The sequence below is a fragment of the Rhinoraja longicauda genome, chromosome 23 (genome assembly GCF_053455715.1).
Source record: "Rhinoraja longicauda isolate Sanriku21f chromosome 23, sRhiLon1.1, whole genome shotgun sequence".
Lineage (NCBI taxonomy): Eukaryota > Metazoa > Chordata > Chondrichthyes > Rajiformes > Arhynchobatidae > Rhinoraja > Rhinoraja longicauda.
This window is the reverse complement of record NC_135975.1, coordinates 9,314,195-9,333,504: the sequence shown is the minus strand read 5'-3', so window position 1 is coordinate 9,333,504 and position 19,310 is coordinate 9,314,195. Positions and strand designations below refer to the sequence as shown.

Genomic DNA, 19,310 nt, shown 5'->3' with positions numbered 1-19,310 from the left:
GGCCATTATTTATTATTTATAATTGTAAATTATTTATAAATGTTGTGTAACTGAAGATCTTTTTTTATTTCTGGAGTGAAGTTCAGAAATTTGGGGCACATCAGAGATTCAATTTGGCAACTTCTGATTCGACTACCCACGCTCCTTGAATGCAATGCTAGTTCATCATAACACAGTGCTGGATTAGGCTAAACCAGATTAGTCTCTATTATGTTTTAACCTTCTTCCACTCTTTCTTTCCGATAATATAGTGCCAATGGAACCCGTATCCACACTTGTCACCTCTGCCACCTCTGAGCCAAACATGGACGTGGGAAATCGTGGACGCTGGGACACAGTCAGTAATCCACAAAGTTCCACTCCGGCCACCTTGTGGACAAAGCCAACAGAATTCACAGGTTAGCCTGACAGCGTGTTGGTACAAAGAACTATCTCTTGTTTGCCGTTCAGCTTAATGTGTGGCCTACATCCACTTGGGAACTGCGGTGAAGCAGAGCGGCGAGGCCTGCTTGGGCCAAAGGAGCCTCAGAGATGGCGGCAGCGTGAGCCTTGGCGGCAACGGGAGCCTCGGTGGGGGTGGGGCCTCATGGTCGATGAGCGTGGGGGGGGGGGGGATGGGGATGACAATGGGGACCCAGAGTGGGGCCACTGTCGTGAAGAACAATGGGAACCCGGCCTGGGGGGACTGCAGTGAGGGATGGTGGGAGAACAAAGGGGGACCCGTGTGGGGGAGGGGGGGCGGACACTCTAGTTTAGAATCCTCTGCCCAGGGGATGTCAGTGTTTGTTTGTTTGTTCATTTATTCCGGTGAAGGTGCTGTGCACACAGCAGCCAGCCAATAGTCGCTTGTCTTTTCCTTTGTGTTTTCACTTTTAATTTCAAGTTTTTGTGTACCTTGCGTGTTGTGACTGTCGGCAGACCAATTTCCCTCCGGGGATGATTAAAGTTTTATCGTATCGTATCGTATCGTATTGTTAGTGAGAACTACCCTGTCCTTTTCTGAATAGTAACATCTCCATCCTAGGTTTATGCACTGCATTGTCCTCATCCCCCTGTTCTTTCTTCATATCATCCTTTCTTCATCGTGTATTTGGCTTTGGGATCCCTTACGTCCACCTGCGAAGGCAGATGAAGTCTTAAGGAAAATTACACTTCCTTCACTCCTCCAAGTCTCTGGCCATTTGTGCTGCAAATCTTTTAATCAAGTTCTGAGTGGTAAAGGGCGGCACGGTAGCGCAGCGGTAGAGTTGCTGCTTTACAGCGAATGCAGCGCCGTCGACTCAGGTTCGATCCTGACTACGGGTGCTGCACTGAAAGGAGTTTGTACGTTCTCCCCGTGACCTGCGTGGGTTTTCTCCGAGATCTTCGGTTTCCTCCCACACTCCAAAGACGTACAGGTATGTAGGTTAATTGGCTGGGTAAATGTAAAAATTGTCCCTAGTGGGGTTGTAGGATAGTGTTAATGTACGGGGATCGCTGGGCGGCACGGACTTGGAGGGCCGAAAAGGCCTGTTTCCGGCTGTATATATATGATATGATATGATATGATAACATTAATTATTGTTTCGTGAACTCTCTTTTTCAGTCAGAGAGTTGTGAATCTGTGGAATTCTCTGCCTCAGAAGGCAGTGGAGGCCAATTCTCTGAATGCATTCAAGAGAGAGCTGGATAGAGCTCTTAAGGATAGCGGAGTCAGGGGGTAAGGGGAGAAGGCAGGAACGGGGTACTGATTGAGAATGATCAGCCATGATCACATTGAATGGCGGTGCTGGCTCGAAGGGCCGAATGGCCTCCTCCTGCACCTATTGTCTATTGTCTATTGTGAGCCTAGTTCCACAAAGAGAACAGATGAAGCAAAAAATCTGGAAATTAAAATAACAAATGGATGCTGAAATTGAACATCTTGAATCTTCTTAGATAAATGTAGTGTCATGGCTTCATCTAAAAGTAGTGTGAGATTTTCTGAATTTGTTTTCTCATGCTTTTGTATCACGTGGATTCCCACAAACCTTTCCCTTGTCATTCCCTTTGCTATTACTAATTAGTTCCTTCTGTTTCTTTTGTTGAAGTTGGTCTCCAATGATAATGAGGAAAGAATGTTTTAGAGCTGGAAGAAAATTAGTAAAGAGTACATAGCTTAATAGTTTTAATAGAGGGCTCACACTTTTGATGTGGGTGCTTGGATAGTTCTTTTATAGCCTCATTTCCCTTCACATGGCAACAAAAGAAGTTAAGGCAAATGCTTGGAATTCACAGAACATTTCAAGCATATTTGAAATGGAGCTCTAACAGTGAAAGATTACAAGTAACAACAATGTATGCTGTGCCTTTACCACTCAAAACTTGATTAAAAGGTTATGATTGTAATCTGTCCATTAAATCCGTTTGCACGTGAGTCAGACTTTTAATATCACCAGCAGTAAGGCACACAGATTCTCCCAGCAATATATCACCAGCAGAACATACAGTACATAGGCACAGCTGCTTGGGCTACTCAGATGAACACTATCTTCTTAGGAACCATATGTATCTCTGTTCATACGTCAAACTTTGTGTGTTATTAACCTCAGCCCATTCCTAATTGAGTGCGTGGGCAGATTTAGCCGAGTCAGTATAATTTTGAAAAGCCACAAATCCCTCTTATTCATTCGCAATGTGGTTCACATGGTTTAACTATATCCAGGGGATTTGATATGAAGCTGCTCTGCTCTGTTAGACAGCGGTGCCCCGTGGAAACTGCTGACACCATAGATGTCACTTAGATGACATTATTTTAGCCCCATGCACTCATTTTGGCAGAAATGTTTCATTCACAGTAACTACATGCATATTTAACAATATTAAGCCACGAGGAATTAAAGCACAATAGTAAAAAAGTAAGTACTTTCAGTTTAATTTAACCTACAATGGAAAAAAAAGAGCTTAAAGTTCGCAAGCATCCACTGTGTAAATGAGTATCAAGATCACGGACATCCACAACTTGATTTTAATTTATAAAGCAGGAATGCAGTTAGCTAGTTTCCATGTTCATCGCGTGGACAGCAGCTGATGTTTTATCTATGATAGGAGGGAAAATATCTGGAGTCAACATCTTGAAGATTGTAAGAGTGATGTGTGAAATAGAGAGATGTGTGAAATATAGGTGTATAGCAAGTAGGTAAGATATGGGCGTAATGCTATTTACAACATCTGGTTTTGGGGATAGAGCAAACTTATTCAAACTGAATGTAGACAGTTCTCCAGTGCTAGTGATTCTATCCTGATCAAAGCCAAGTTGGTGATAATATCAACGGTTGGCAAGAGCCAGGCCGTCATTAATAATTTAAGTGGCCACTGTACATCTCTCCCAATTTTCAGTTGTGTATCATAAAATTATCATAACTTCCATTGGCATTTATGTTCCATCAATATCCATAACTGTATACAATTATGCAATGTGAAAGGTTGCCCTGTAAGAGTTCAGGGGAGACTACGCACTAATTTCTGCAAAAACCCTCTTCCTGTTCTCATCCCACAGCCAGGATCCTAATGAAATGTGCCATAAGCTCCATTTGCAAATAACTTGTTTAAATGGACAGGAGGTTATAAATCACACTGCTTCCTGGCATTATGATGTGTGGTGCAATGTGCTGCTTAAAAACATTTTAGAATTTATTATGGAGAATCAGAGGGTAGCAGTAATCATTACCTTTGGCACACCAACACCAACTGATAAAAGTATATAACATTTTGGGAGAGGAGAGATAGGGGAGACATTCTGAGCATTTTTCCCAGACTGGAAATGTCCAGGACTAGAGGGCATAGCTTTAAGGTGAGATGGGCAAAATTAAAAGGAAATGTGTCGGGCAAGTTTTTACTCAGGGAGTGGTGGGTGCCTGGAATGCGCTGCCAGGGGTGATGATGGAGGCAGACTTAATAGAGGCATTTAAGAGGCTTTTAGAGAGGCACATGGATATACAAGGAAAGGAGGGATATGGATCACATGTAGGCAGAGGAGATTAGTTTAACTTGACATCACATTTGGCACAGATATTGTGGGCTGAAGGGCCAATTCCTGTGCTGTACTGTACTGCGTTCCTTTCATGCAGTGCTCTTAAGACAACGTTGAGTCATTGCATAAAGAGATTCTCCTCATTAAGCTCCTAGTCTTTTGGCAATTATCTTAAATACATGGTCAAAATCCCTCCAGCTAGTGTAAAGTCCAGCTGCCCTTTTATCAAAAGCTCTCTCCTAACTTCAAAACACCCCACTAACTCTTCTTAACTTCCCCTGTCTGTAGACAAAAACCCCAGCTTCTCCGGTCTCTCACCTTGTTTGTCATTCGCTTGCCTGCACCCTCTCCAAATCTCAGACTGCTTCCTAAAATGGAGTGGTCGGAGGTGAACACGATATCTACTTTTCTTTCCTTGCTATTGTACTCAATTACTTTATTATAAATTAATTTGTTACACATATTTATCTAAAATATGTGTCTCCAGGAAGCTGAACAGCAGGCAACCCACAAGTGAAGCTTAGTTCCTAGCTTATTTCATGCATTAAATTTAGAATATCCTTTGTATAAAAATAGATAATTAAGTTTCCCTATTCTCACTGCTATATTTTATTGCAGTTCCTGTTTTCAATTTAATTTCCTTCTGTCTTTCCTCTTCTGGTCACTTTCATCAATTATTATTTTTAAAAGTATTTTTAGTGTTGACCTGCATGATTCAGGAGATGACAATTGAGCATCCCTTTCCCTTCCCACACCCGCCTTCCATCGCCAGGAAGTTCTGGTGGTGGCAGATATCAGGAAGCTGTGTATTTGTGTGTGTGAGAGAGAGAGAGGGGGAGGGAGAGAACGACAGAGGCAGGGGGCGGGGGGGGGAGGGAAGGAGGGATGGGGGAGTGTGAGAGAGGGAGAGTGGGCATAGATTTATAATCTTAGCACCAGGTCTGAAGCATACAGAATTCTCAATCACTCAATCTTTTCCTAAGCACCTTAACCCAATGTGACTGGGACTAGTCACCAAAGTGTCTGGTTTACATGACTGATCGCAGTGTTCCCCTCCCACAGTAGAAATAATGCAGAGGGATAAGTGCTGGGCAGTGGAGTGATAAGGTTTGTATCCCATTGACAAGGTCTTAAATTGAATTCAGAACGGGAATGTTACCCTTGCAAAATGCAGAGGCCTAAATTTCAATAGAGCTAGTTTGACTGCAGACCAAACTAAAAAAGCAACACAACCCAAGACACCATCTTAGGGGAAAAGCACTTGGGATCATTCTTTACTTTGGGTTAATTTCCTGACATGTCACCCCAGAGTTACTCCTCTAATCACAGTCCTCTGACGACCTCCACCCCCTTGGCCTCAACTGCATTCACCTTGTAGACTTCATTCTGTGGGTCCTTCCAGTTGCGCATGCTTTGAATCATTCAAGCTACCACATCTAGATAGCTGTCATTCAGGTTTGGAAGTCTGGAGATGGGTTGGATGGGTCAATTTGTTCCTGTTCACCAATAAAATACAAAGATAAAATCGGGACAATCAGCCTTGGCTGATTATCATCATATCATATCATCATATATATACAGCCGGAAACAGGCCTTTTCGGTGCACCGTCCGTGCCGCCCAGCGATCCCCGTACATGAACACTACCCTACACCCACTAGGGACAATATTTACATTTACCCAGCCAATTAACCTACATACCTGTACGTCTTTGGAGTGTGGGAGGAAACCGAAGATCTCGGAGAAAACCCACGCAGGTCACGGGGAGAACGTACAAACTCCTTACAGTGCAGCACCCGTAGTCAGGATCGAACCTGAGTCTCCGGCGCTGCATTCGCTGTAAACAGCAACTCTACCGCTGCGCTACCGTGCCGCGGATCAGGAACACCGACTGATCTTTCACTTATTCTGCCTGAGGGAATATACTGTGCATTCAGAAAGTATTCAGACCCCTTCACTTTTCCCACATTTTGTTACAGCTTAATTACCCCTTATTACGTTACCCCGTAATAAAAAAGCGAAAACAGGTGTTTAGAAATTTTTGCAAAGTAATTAAAAAGAAATAACTGAAATATCACATTTACATAAGTATTCAGACCCTTTACTCAGTACTTTGTTGAGGCACCTTTAGCAGTGATTACAGCCTCAAGTCTTCTTGGGTATGACGCTACAAGCTTGACACACCTGTATTTGGGTAATTTCTCCCATTCTTCTCTGCAGATCCTCTCGAGCTCTGTCAGGTTGGATGGGGGGCGTCGATACACAGCTATTTTCAGGTCCCTCCAGAGATGTTCGATCGGGTTCAAGTCGGGGCTCTGGCTGGGCCACTCGAGGACATTCACAGACTTGTCACGAAGGCACTCCTGCGTTGTCTTGGCTGTGTGCTTAGGGTCGTTGTCCTGTTGAAAGGTGGACCTCCACCCCAGTCTAGAACCTTCTGCAGCTGGTTTTCATCAAGGATCTCTCTGTACTTTGCTCCGTTCATTTTTCCCTCGATCCTGACTAGTCTCCCTGTTCCTACCGATGAAAAACATCCCCCACTGCATGATGCTGCCACCACCATGCTTCACCCTAGGTACGGTAGCGCAGCGGTAGAGTTGCTGCTTTACAGCGAATGCAGCGCCGGAGACTCAGGTTCGATCCTGACTACGGGTGCTGCACTGTAAGGAGTTTGTACGTTCTCCCCGTGACCTGCGTGGGTTTTCTCCGAGATCTTCGGTTTCCTCCCACACTCCAAAGACGTACAGGTATGTAGGTTAATTGGCTGGGTAAATGTAAATGTAAAAATTGTCCCTAGTGGGTGTGGGATAGTGTTAATGTACGGGGATCACTGGGCGGCACGGACTTGGAGGGCCGAAAAGGCCTGTTTCCGGCTGTATATATATGATATGATATGATGATATGATATGATATGATATGATATGGTATGGTATTGGCCAGGTGATGAGCAGTGCCTGGTTTCCTCCAGATGTGACGCTTGGCATTCAGGCCAAAGAGTTCAATCTTGGTTTCACCAGACCAGGGAATCTTGTTTCTCATGGTCTGAGAGTCCTTTAGGTGCCTTTTGGCAAACTCCAAGCGGGCTGTCATGTGCCTTTTACTGAGGAATGGCTTCCGTCTGGCCACTCTACCATAAAGGCCAGATTGGTGGAGTACTGCAGATATAGTTGTCCTTCTGGAAGGTTCTCCCATCGTCACCGAGGAACTCTGGAGCTCTGTCAGAGTGACCATCGGGTTCTTGGTCATCTCCCTGACCAAGGTCCTTCTCCCCCAAGTGCTGTTTGGCCGGGTGGCCAGCTCTATGAAGAGTCCTGGTGGTTCCAAAGTTCTTCCATTGAAGAACGACGGGGCCACTGTGCTCTTCGGGACCTGCAATGCTGCAGAAATTGCTTTATACCCTTCCCCAGATCTGTGTCTCAACACAATCCTGTCTCGGATGTCTACGGCAATTCCTTTGTCATCATGGCTTGGTTTTTGCTCTGACATGCACTGTCAACTGTGGGACCTTATATAGACAGGTGTGTGCCTTTCCAAATCATGTCCAATCAATTTAATTTACCACTGGTGGGCTCCAATCAAGTTGTAGAAACATCTCAAGGATAATCAATGGAAACAGGATCAACCTAAGCTCAATTTTGAGTGTCATAGCAAAGGGTCTGAATACTTATGTAAATGTGATATTTCAGTTATTTCTTTTTAATTACTTTGTAAAAAATTCTAAACACCTGTTTTCGCTTCTTCATTCTGGGGTACTGTGTATAGATTGATGATTAAAAATAAAGAATTTAATCCATTTTGAAATAAGGCTGCAACATAACAAAATGTGGAAAAAGTGAAGGGGTCTGAATACTTTCTGAATGCACTGTAGAGGAAGCTTTATTCTATGTCTGACCTATAATTTACACCCCTGAAAGTGTTTAGCAGGATCAAGTTTAGAGAGAACTTTTTTGTGTCTAAACAATGCCAAGTTTCTGTCAGTGCCTCATGAATTAAAAATCTTATGCCAGGGGCTTTTCAATATGGCTTGTCTTCATTCATCTGTAAATGGATGATACCTTGGATTGTGTAGCATGCTGGCACCATGTATGTGATGTCATTTACTCTATGTTTGTACAGCTTCAGCCTTGCTACTTCACTGTATATCCTTGACTACTCATTTCCTATCATTCTCCTTTGATGCTTTTCTTCACTGTGTATGTTATCTATGATTGTAACTCTGTCTTTACTCATTTTCCCTTTCCTATCCATGCAAGTATCTAACTGGCCTTCATCTTGTTTGCTTGCTATCAGTGTAAGCAACCCTCTCTTGTGTTTATGTCAGATTATTCCATTCATTGGCCTTTGCTCCCTCAGCATTTTGATTTTCTGTATCTAACCTGGTCAAACTCATCAACACATAAAAGGTTTGTTGACACTCATTCTCCCTTGAGCAATCAAAAACCCTCTTTACAACAATATATAATCTTGGCCAAACAGTTCTGAACTTCAGGGTGGTTCAATTGATGTCACAATAAATGAACAAACACCCAGTACTTTGTCTTTGAAGTGGAACGAAACAGAGTTTGCAGCCTTTAATAATTGAATATTGCTGCGGATATGATTCATAAGTTTAGATATAAATATTGCAGGGTTACAGTCAAACCAGCGTCGAATGATCACAATATACCAGAACATTGAAAATTGAAAGGGAACTTCACATTAAGCAGCAATCTCAGTTACTGCTTCCTATTTTAAACACAAACCCAGTTGAAAGGCCGTAAGTAATGGAGCAGGAGATCATAAAGGGTCAACGCCTTGTAGAGAAACTGAGCTGATTCAGATGTAGCAATTCGGCTTTTCTTTTTAGAGGATGGAGCAGATAAGCCAAAAGAGGACATTGGGTGAGATTCTTGACTGAATATTCAGCTGATTTCTTCAGTTTTCAATCTCGTCTCTGAGACAAAATTTGTTTGTCCATTTCTCTCCATGAATGCTGCTTGACCCGCAGAGTTCCTCCAGCAATTTGTTTTCTGATCCCGTTCCCAATTTGAGGGGGTAGGCATGAGTGATGACCAGAAGGACGTGGGGAAGAGGGAAGAAATCAAAGAAAAAAAGGTAAATCGCCATTTCACCTGGAAAGAAAATGTGGGCCCTGGATGATGGGAGGACAGGGACGAGGTTAAAGTTGTTGCTTCTTCTGTGTTTTGCAATGACAGGTTCAAAAGGAAAATCAGTAGTAAAGAAAGCAAACTCAATGCTACCATTTATTTCAAGAAGGCTTGTATATAAAAACAGGGATGAAATGCTGAGGCTCTATAAGGGGCTGGTAAGGCCGCATTTGGAATATTGTGAGCAATTTTGGGCACCATATCTGAGGAAGGATGTGCTGGCTCTGAAGAGGGTCCAGAGGAGGTTTACAAGAATGATCCCAGGAATGAGTAGGTTAACCTATGATGAGAATTAGTCGGTACTGGGCCTGTACTCGCTGGAGTTTAGAAGAATGGGGGACCTCATTGAAACAAAGAATAATGAAAGGCTTGGATCGAGTGAATAAATGAATAAGTTTATTGGCCAAGTATGTGCATGTACAAGGAATGTGCCTTGGTGCTCCGCTCACAAATGACAACACAACCATACAGTTAACAATTAAGAATAAAGCATAAACACATCAAAACAATAAGGATACAACATTACTGTCTAAACGAGTGGATGTGGAGAGGATGCTTCCACTAATGGGAGAGTCTAGCCTCGGAATTAAAGGATGTTCTTTTAGTTGGAGGGTGGTGAATCTGTGGAATTCTTGGCCACAGAAGGCTGTGGAGTCCAGGTCAGTGGATATTTTTAAGGCAGAGATAGATAGATTCTTGATTAGTATAGGTGTCAGAGGTTATGGGGAGAAGGCAGGAGAATTGGGTTAGGAGGGAGAGATAGGTCAGCCATGATGGAAAGGCGGAGTAGACTTGATGGGCCGAATGGCCTAATTCTACTCCAATCATTTATGACCTCATGAAAAGGTTCGTGGAGGATTGGTAGTGTTTTATAGTTGATTGCAACTCTAACAGCACTCAGAACCTTAATACTATTAATTACAAAGTATCCTATCCATTACCTTCTAAAAACATTCCCTCCTCCACCGTAGCAAGTTGTCAAAGCTTCTTCAAGAACACTTACTGCTGAGAAGGACAAAGTGCAGGTTAATTGGAATGTTATCTCCTTTAAATTCCCTGCAAGTCACACACCAACCCGACTTGAAAATATATCGCGTTTCCTTCCTCTGTATTGCGTTTAATTTCTGCAACTTCCTATCCTACGCCTCAAAGCCAGTTAAGGATGGTCAAAGAATACTGGTCTTGCTTGCATTGATCATTACTAATCAATGATCATTACTGATCAATGAACTTTTATAAAAACTGGGTGTTATTTGTAGTAAATTTACACAATGGGGAAAAATTGGAATTATTGAAACAAACATTTCCTTACAATGGATGCAAAAGCCATAATTGAAGTATTTTGATTTACTAATGGCTAGAATATTGAGGTGATGGTGATGTGGCTGTTCCATTTTGACATTATCATTTTCTTTCTTCTGCCTAGATTCTAATGTTGGAGATGAGAGTGTTTCTGCTGTAGCTCTCTCTGCAGCATCCACTGTATCCAGCTATGGCCCAAAAGGAAACTGCAGTTCATGCAAAGATCGGAGCTCCATTCACCCTGATGTCGAAGGAACCCAAGACACAAACTTCAATCCTCATTACCCAGTTGTCTCTCCACTATTTGTGATCCTCCACACAGACTGGAACTCAGCACTGGCTGAATGGGGCCTGGCTTGGGACCTCCATGTCTATGGACTGGGGTCAGCTTTTGGCTTTGCAGGAATCATGTCTGCACTCGGTATCCTCTTCCTCCCCTTCAGATCTCCCTCAGGGTTCGGCTACTTCATGGTTCTCAATGGTCTGCTTTTCCTGACGAGCTCAACTCGAACTTTCACTTTCCTTTATGATGCCTACTGTTACCAGGACAAATTACCTGCAACCGTTGCCTTACTGCTCTATGACTTGGTCTTTCCTTGTCTTACTTCTGCCTTTGGACTCATAATCTTGGTTCTCTCTCTGAGACCCGGCATGCAAGTTGTGGCATCGAGATTCCAGCGATCCTGCCTGCTAATTGCTCTTGTCTTTCTCCACTTCACGCTCAGTGTGAGCATAATTCTGGTCATCACCCTGCTAAAGCAAGCTCCCTTCCTCCTCTTTGTATCACACGGGATTTTTGTGGTATTGGTGACCATCTTATCCATCCTGGTTTTTGCAGTACACTGTCACACCCAAATGGTTGACATGCATGTATACAATGTGAAGTCCTCCACACCTTCCATGGAAGCCTTCAACACCCAACCCTTTGGAGACATTGGGCTTTGGGGAAGGATGGCCAGGTTAGCAATGTGGACTGCAGTGTTTGGCTTGTGCTGTGCTGCATTTCAATTATATGCGATTCTGTATGGCCTGGGCCTGGCTGGAGATCATGTTTTCCAGCCATGGCCATGGTGGATTTTCCAGTTTGGCACCAGTTTGTGTGAAGTGGGGATGTCCCTCACCATGTCCCTTATTGGTATCTACCCTTTGATTTGCATCCATAAAAAGTCAGACCACAACTGTTGCAACAAAATGTTCTGCCTCTCTCCAACTCATGCTTCCATGAAAGCCCCTATACTCACTAACACCTATCAGTGGTCAACCTCCCACCAGGCGAAGCCCCTGAGCAGCGACACGATTGTTCGAAGCCAATCTGAATGTCTGCCACTCTACACAATGTCTGACAACAAGCTAAGCAGTGGCGAGGAGATCAACCTGATCTATCACAGCAATGAGATAAAAGATCTGGACTGCCATTTAAGGCATGGCGGATCCTCTAGGACCTCCTCCTTCATCAGTGTTCAGGTAGACAGTGATTCCACTGTTGACCTGAGACCCCCGTCTCCCATTAACCTGAGGCGCAGCATTGACGAGGCTCTCTTCAGTGAGGCCCTTATTCCTGAAGGATTCTTCCGTTGGTCAAGGCTACACAGCTCCAGCAACATGTCCCTCTGCGAGAACAGGTCTCTGCCAACCAGCAGCGAAGTTTTCAAGGAGAAGGCAGAGGATCGAGGGCTGTATCGGACATCATCTTGCGCTGGGATGGAGAGACCGGAGGTTGGCAGGGGAATTGCCAGTACCTTTAGGAAGCTCAATGTGATTCGAGCCTTGTCTGTCGATAGGTGGGAGGACAGTAATGCCAGTTCAGTCTGCAGAACATCCCAGGAAGGATCCTCGCTGGCACTTTGCTCCAACCCAGACAGGCGGAGTTTCTCAACCATCAGCTCTGAGCAGAAATATTTCAGGAACTCCTCTCAAATAAGTCTTCCCCAGGTTCCAAACCAGTTGCAGGCTCCGGCCACACAAGAGGACATGGACAATAATGACCTCCCGGATTCAGCAACTCAAGCTGAATTCATGATGATCTGCAGGCAAATTGACCAGCTGAGTATTAGCAGTGACACGATCGAATTGTGAGTTTGGCATTGGGACAGTTGCCAGTCAATGCTATTGCCACCCTGCCTCATATTTAATATTTGAAGATGCTTATAAGGATATGTGCTCCATAAATGAAGACTTGCAATGCCTCTAACCAAAAGATCAGAGATGGCTGGGCCAAGAACACAAAGGCCAATCGCGGTCATGAGTGGTAGGAAAAGATGGGAACTGGACTGTGTTTTGTATTCTTCATTACTCTGAATGGGAGCGAATTCCAGGCATAAAGTGTAATGCAAGTCAACATTTAGTTCGCACTACGCACTTCCAAGACTGAAACTGCCATTAAATTTCTGCAGCTGTGAATATGTATAGATGATGAAAGACTGTGCTCGTGATGTGCTGAGAAACTGGGCTTCTAAGATCGCCAAAGAGAAATTTCATGGTTTAGAATTGAGATGTGTCAACTATTTCTGAGGTTGTTCTTCTGAGTGACTCACACACACAATGCGAAGGCCCAGAGAAATTACTGCCAGTGCTCAGTTAAACTGCTGTCAATTTGGGCAAACAAACTGAACCTGAATTTTGGCAAGGGAACTAAGAAAGTGAGGCCTGAATGATTGGTAGTCAGACTGCATTGGTGCATTTATGTCAGAACAGGACAGAGGTGTGCCACTGGACGTGCCTCTGTTCCCATTAAATATTTTGCTAGTCCCCATTGAATAGCTGCACAATGCAGCACTGGACAGGATTGCAGCCAGAAGATCAGAATGGAGCCAGCACCCGTTACATAATAAACACTGGCAATACTTATATTAACCTAAACTCTTAATTTTTCTGCAGCAGGTTCTTGACTAAGGAGGGACTAAACTTGTAACCACTGTTTATTGGCTTGAACAGAAGCGTTGTCTTCTCCATGACGCTTTCTCTATGGAAACTTGGAGGCTGCTGAAAACAAGTGGCAGTGGACGTTGTTCAATCAGCAACAAGGAAGATTAGGTTGTGTGTCCCAATTGCAGCTGCCTTTTAGTCTTTGATAATGGCCCTAATGAACTGTGAAAAGCAACAACAATAAATCCCCACACGCTTCCTTATTAAATCGGGTTACTTTGCCCAGTATCCAAGGAGTAGCCGAGATCGAGTAATCTTCAATAGTGATAGAATCATAGTCACATAGCATGGAAACAGGCCCTACGGTCCAACTTTCCCACAGCGGCCAACATGTCCCAGCTATACTAGTCCCACCTGCCTGCATTTGGCCCATATCCCTCCAAACCTGTCCTATCCATGTACCTATCTAACTGTTTCTTAAACGTTGCGATAGTCCCTGCCTCAACTACCTCCTCTGGCAGCTTGTTCCGTACACCAACCATCCTTTGTGTGAAAAAGTTACCCCTTGGATACCTATTAAATCTTTTCCCCTTCACCTTAAACCTATGTCCTCTGGTCCTCGACTCCCCTATTCTGGGCAAGAGGCTCTGCATCTACCAGATCTATTCCTCTCATGATTTTATCATATCATCATATCATATATCTACAGCCGGAAACAGGCCTTTTCGGCCCTCCAAGTCCGTGCTTTATACACCTCAATAAGATCACCCCTCATCCTCCTGCGATAGTTGGTATTGTGTGAACCTTAATGCTGTAACTCATAGAGTCACAGAGTTACACAGCAAGAAACAGGCTCTTTGGTCCAACTCTTCCATGCTGATTGATTTATTCACAAAATGCTGGAGTAACTCAGCAGGTCAGGCAGCATCTCGGGAGAGAAGGAATGGGTGACGTTTCGCGTCGAGACCCTTCTTCAGACTGATGAATTCCATGCTGATCATGATGCCTATTTATGCTAATCCCATTTGGCTATGTTATGCCCATATCCCTCTATTTATTTCCTAATCAAGTACCTGTCCAAATGCCTTTTAAATGTTGTAATTGTATCTGCCTCTGTTACTTCCTCTGACAGCTTGTTCTATATAACTACTACCCTGTGTGTGAAAATCTTGCCTTGGAGACCTCCTTTAAATACCTTCTTTTTACTTGAGTCAGCAGGTACTATCCAATCAGGCAAGCTAGTCTAGCCAAATCAGCACAGGATTATACTTGGGATATTCCGATGATGGGTCTAGGACCGGAAACATTAACTATTCCTCTTTCCACAGACGTCGTCTGACTTGCTGAGTGTTTCATGCGTTTTTTGTTTTAATTTCACATTTCCAACTCTTTCTTCTATTTTCATTTACTTTGGATATTCTCGCTGATGGAGATTCATTGCAAAGGTGCAAATGGTTTTTGGCAGTAAAAAGTCTGCACGGCCTGATGTTCAGTCGGTACTTCTGCTCGGCGAGCACCCTCACTGACAGTGCGGACTTGGAGAATGATACCAAGTCTGCTCACGTGCACTTAATCAATCAGAGTAAGTGTCCCTGTGTTTCATTCTACCGGGTTTCACCATCACCCTCTCTTAGACAGCATCAGCAACACTTGGAACCTGCCTAGTCGTACACTCATCCTTCTCAGTCTTTCCCTTTGTTCCCTCCTCTGTGAGAAACACGCTCAATATGATTCAAGCCTGGGCTGCCAATAGATGGGAGAGAAGTTCTGCAAGTTCAAACAAACGCACAAAGTTTTCTCATGTTTCCAGTTCTGATGCAAGGTCATCAAACTAAAACGTTCACTTGGTTTCTCTCTCACTCTCCACAAATGCTGCCTGATCTACTGTGTATCTCCAGAATTTTCTGCTTATTTAAAATTTCATATTTGCAAAATCAGCGGGCCTTTTGGTTTTAACCAACAAAATACCAATTTCACCCAACGAACTAATTCATTCAGACAGAAATCTGAGTTTACAATCTGATCCAACAAGGTGTCAGGCACCTTTCCAAAAGGGCATTGAATTCTTGATTCTTGAATGCACTGACCTTTGAATTTGTCAAAAGTTGCTACTGCAAGGCCTGTTAATACAGGGCTACATTTTCATATCATAGAATTTATCTTACTATTTCCCCCAAATTGTGGTAAAAGTCCAAGAATAATTTGGAAAAGTGGTTGTTGTAATTCCTTGGTGACTGAAGTCCAATGATCTGATGTCATGGATACCAGATTCATGAGAATGGAAGTTCTTAGGAACTCAAAGTAATTAGGAAAGTTTCCTGACACATTGTCATTGATGGCAAGCCTCTCTAACCCCATTTAAATATTTTAAAAAGTCTCCCTTTGCCTTCATTAAATTGAAAGTCTAATAAGATCAGCATCGTCAATGACTAAAGCTCTGGGGATTAATTCCAAAGGTCATCCCAATTCAAAATTTCTTGTGATCACAACACATGTTGCAGAATTATTCCTCTTGATCTCTTGCAACCTTGCATCTAATTCCCAATAGGCAAACTTATGTTTAGGATCAAGTATTTATTGAACGATCACTTTTCATTTGACAGCAGGATTTGATAAATTTACTTACTGTACGAAAATAACTGCAGATGCTGGTACAAATCGAAGGTATCACAAAATGCTGGAGTAACTCAGCAGGTCAGGCAGCATCTAGGAGAGAAGGAATGGGTGACGTTTCGGGTTGAGACCCTTCAGTCTGAAGAAGGGTCTCGACCCGAAACGTCACCCATACCCTCTCTCCTAGATGCTGCCTGACCTGCTGAGTTACTCCAACATTTTGTGATACCTTTGATAAATTTACTTAATCAGGCGCAGTTCACAACGCCTCAGTACTATTTGAGGCACCTCCAGCAACATAATCTCAAATGCAGATTCAAAAACGTTACCTGTTATCTTCAACCCAGAGCAAAAGGTCCTAACTGTAACAGATAAAACACAATCTGAATAAACATCCCTGAACTTAGTCAATACCTAACGGTTGATTTTTTTTTAAATTACAGGATAATTCATTACTTATTGTGTGAATTTTCTTTTTATTCAACCCCCCCCCCCATACTTGAACTTGTAATCAATCACCACAATATCATTCAGTAAATTAATCCCCACCCATTGCACATCAATGCCAATGGTTTCATAGGTTCAAGGAGTAAAATTAGGCCATTCGTGTCATGTCTACTCCACCATTCAATCATGGCTGATCTAACTTTCCCTCTCAACACCATTCTCCTGCCTCCGCCCCGACAACCTTACTAATCAAGAATCTGTCAATCTCCATCTTAAAATTATCCACTGACTTGGCCTCCACAGCCATCTGTGGCAATGAATTCCACAGATTCACCATCCTCTGACTAAAGTAATTCCTGAAGAATATCCATAGTCAGAAAATCAGGATGTAAGAAGCACAATTTTAATTAAATATCCTAAAGCGCACAAACTAACTTTAAGGAAAGAGCTGAAATTTCATAGTTGAGACGTTCAAATAATTATTTTTAAGTCCATGTAATTTGGAAATATTTTCTGAATGAATGTCAATTGACACATAAAGATAGATTTTTATGGCCATGGCCAGAGAGGTTATGTCGCAGAAAAATATGACTTTGTATGCACATTAATAATAGTTAGAATGCCACCTTGCTATAGTCCGTCACTTTCAGATGGTTTTCTGCACCAAGAATAATTCCTAAATACCCTAGGTTCTGTTTTCATCGAAGTACACAATGGAGATGGTCACAAAATAGATAACACTGCAGAGGAGCATGGAATTACTAACTATATTGTCCTGTCTACAATAACACGTATGTGCTCATAAGGTCATTATCAGGTTTCCAACAAGATCAGCACAGAAAGCTTTACTTATTGTCATTGCAAATTCTGGGATTGTAGGTCTGACCTCTTTCTAACTCAGAATCTTACTCGAATTTGACAGCATAAATTGGGGAAAGATGAGGGTGGGAATGGAATTATTCGATCGAACATAATTGTTTTTAGCACTTGAATTCCAGCAATTATGAGAATAGAAGATAAAGAGCTTGCAATATTCCTACTTGATATCTGTGCCATGACACCAAAGTATTCTTGTGGTTTAATTCCCCTGATCTGTCTTTCAAAATATATCTCCCGCTTCATTACATTGTTAACTGTGTTTCTCTAGTAGTGGACCCAGGAAACATAACGAAGAGTTTGCTTCATAACCCTAGTAGGTTATGACTAGCCACCTAAAATAAGGAATGTTAATGAAACCGATTAAAGATAAAGGTATTTATATATATATATATTTGCTGAAATAATGGTTGTTCAATTTATTAAGATTAGATTAGTGACTATGATCTCAAATGTCATAATTATGTTTTACTTTAAATATTGGATAAGACATGGTTTTAAACTACCACATAAATCTTAAGTAATAAATTACATGTTTTTATTTATTTCCTTATGTAGTAAACTAAACTAAATATTTTGGAAAATCTGTTTCATTTTGTTCCATTTCTTTATCTCCTACTCTTTGTGTATGATAGGAATTGAAAACTCATTCTGAAGTGATTTTATCTTTCATTATCATCCCTACATGGCAATGTCTTTCATTCACTTGGAATTGTTTTTGAAAACTTACAATGATAAAAAATGTTGCTGTATAAACTACACCTTCCGGTTGTCATCTGCATCATCACTTTAGCCATCAGATTCTCTCGATTAAACCATAATTCTCCGGCACACTGCGGCGCTCAGATCACTGTTTCACTTTATTGAAGTACATGAAGTTCTGCTGCAAGAAGGATTTTCATTGCAGCTGCACCTCACTGTGCTTGTGCAAATGACATTAAACTCGACTTGACAATCTCTTCAAGGTCCTTGGTTGACATGTCCAGCCACTCACAGTAGGTCACCAATGCTTCAAGTCGATTTTATTTAAATATGATGAGCTACAGATACAATGAAAATCTCACTTGCAGCAGCATCACGGACACATGGAGTCAGACAATACACCAAAATATAAATTATACATAAATTACACATAAATCATAGATGCCACAGGACAGCAAAAAGAATGATTGCAAAAATAGAGCCATTGGTGCAAAGCACAAATGGAAGACAAGTCCATGGTGATACAAGAAGTGGTCCTTAGTGATCCTTCACTGAGGTAGGATTAGAGTCAGAAAGTAATGACACAACCCTCCCCCTCCTTCCCCTATAAACCCTTCTTTTTTCCCTCTTCCCCTCTCCCCTGTGCTCCCCTTGGATCTGCACCTATTTCTCCCCTCCTCCTCCCCATCGACCTACATTCTTTCTTCTAGCTTCACAATTCGTAACTCTTCAATCCTTTTGTCTCACACTTTCTGTCATTCCACCTCTGGCCTTTGTCCAACCATCTGCCGATCAAGTAACTCTCCTCACCAGTGTTGGCCTTTTACCTGTCAAGCTATTTCCTGCCACTCCTCTCTTCCAGCCTTCTTCCCCCAACTCCTCCTTACAATCAGTCTGATGAAGGATCCTGACCTGAAATCCATGTTCTCCTGAGATGCTGCCTGACCCGCTGAGCGACTCTAACGCACTGTGTCTTCTCTAGGATTAGAGTTATGCAGTTCAGTTCAAGAACCTGGTGGTTGCAGTAAGGGAGCTGTCGCTGAACCTCTGGTGTGGGATTTTTGTGTAAATCACAAACCAAAGAAAATTCTCTGTCAGCTGATAGTCGTGCTTCAGTGAAAGCACCCCTACCACTTAGTCAAAATTCAAGTCCCACTTTGGAGATGTGACTGTATATGGTTTGCTGACATTCCAGTGCACTACTGAGGGAGGGCTGCATCGTTCAACTTTTGAATAAAATGCTTAACCAAACTGTCCTTTGCCCTCTTTTGAAGGACATTATCTATGGTCCATGCTCAAAGGAGATACTCTTTGGTCTTGGTCAACAATCAATAATGCTAAATAAAATTATTATTAGGCCAGCTATCTC

General features: G+C 42.6%; 1 protein-coding gene across 1 annotated transcript; it reads left to right on the top strand.

Moving 5' to 3' along the window:
• Positions 1–255: 255 nt before the first annotated feature.
• Positions 256–12,514, top strand: prrt4b (proline rich transmembrane protein 4b). Its single transcript, XM_078420123.1, has 2 exons — positions 256–398; positions 10,563–12,514. Exons 1-2 carry the CDS (start codon positions 257–259, stop codon positions 12,512–12,514), a joined length of 2,094 nt encoding a protein of 697 aa, XP_078276249.1. The 5' UTR covers position 256.
• Positions 12,515–19,310: the final 6,796 nt, after the last annotated feature.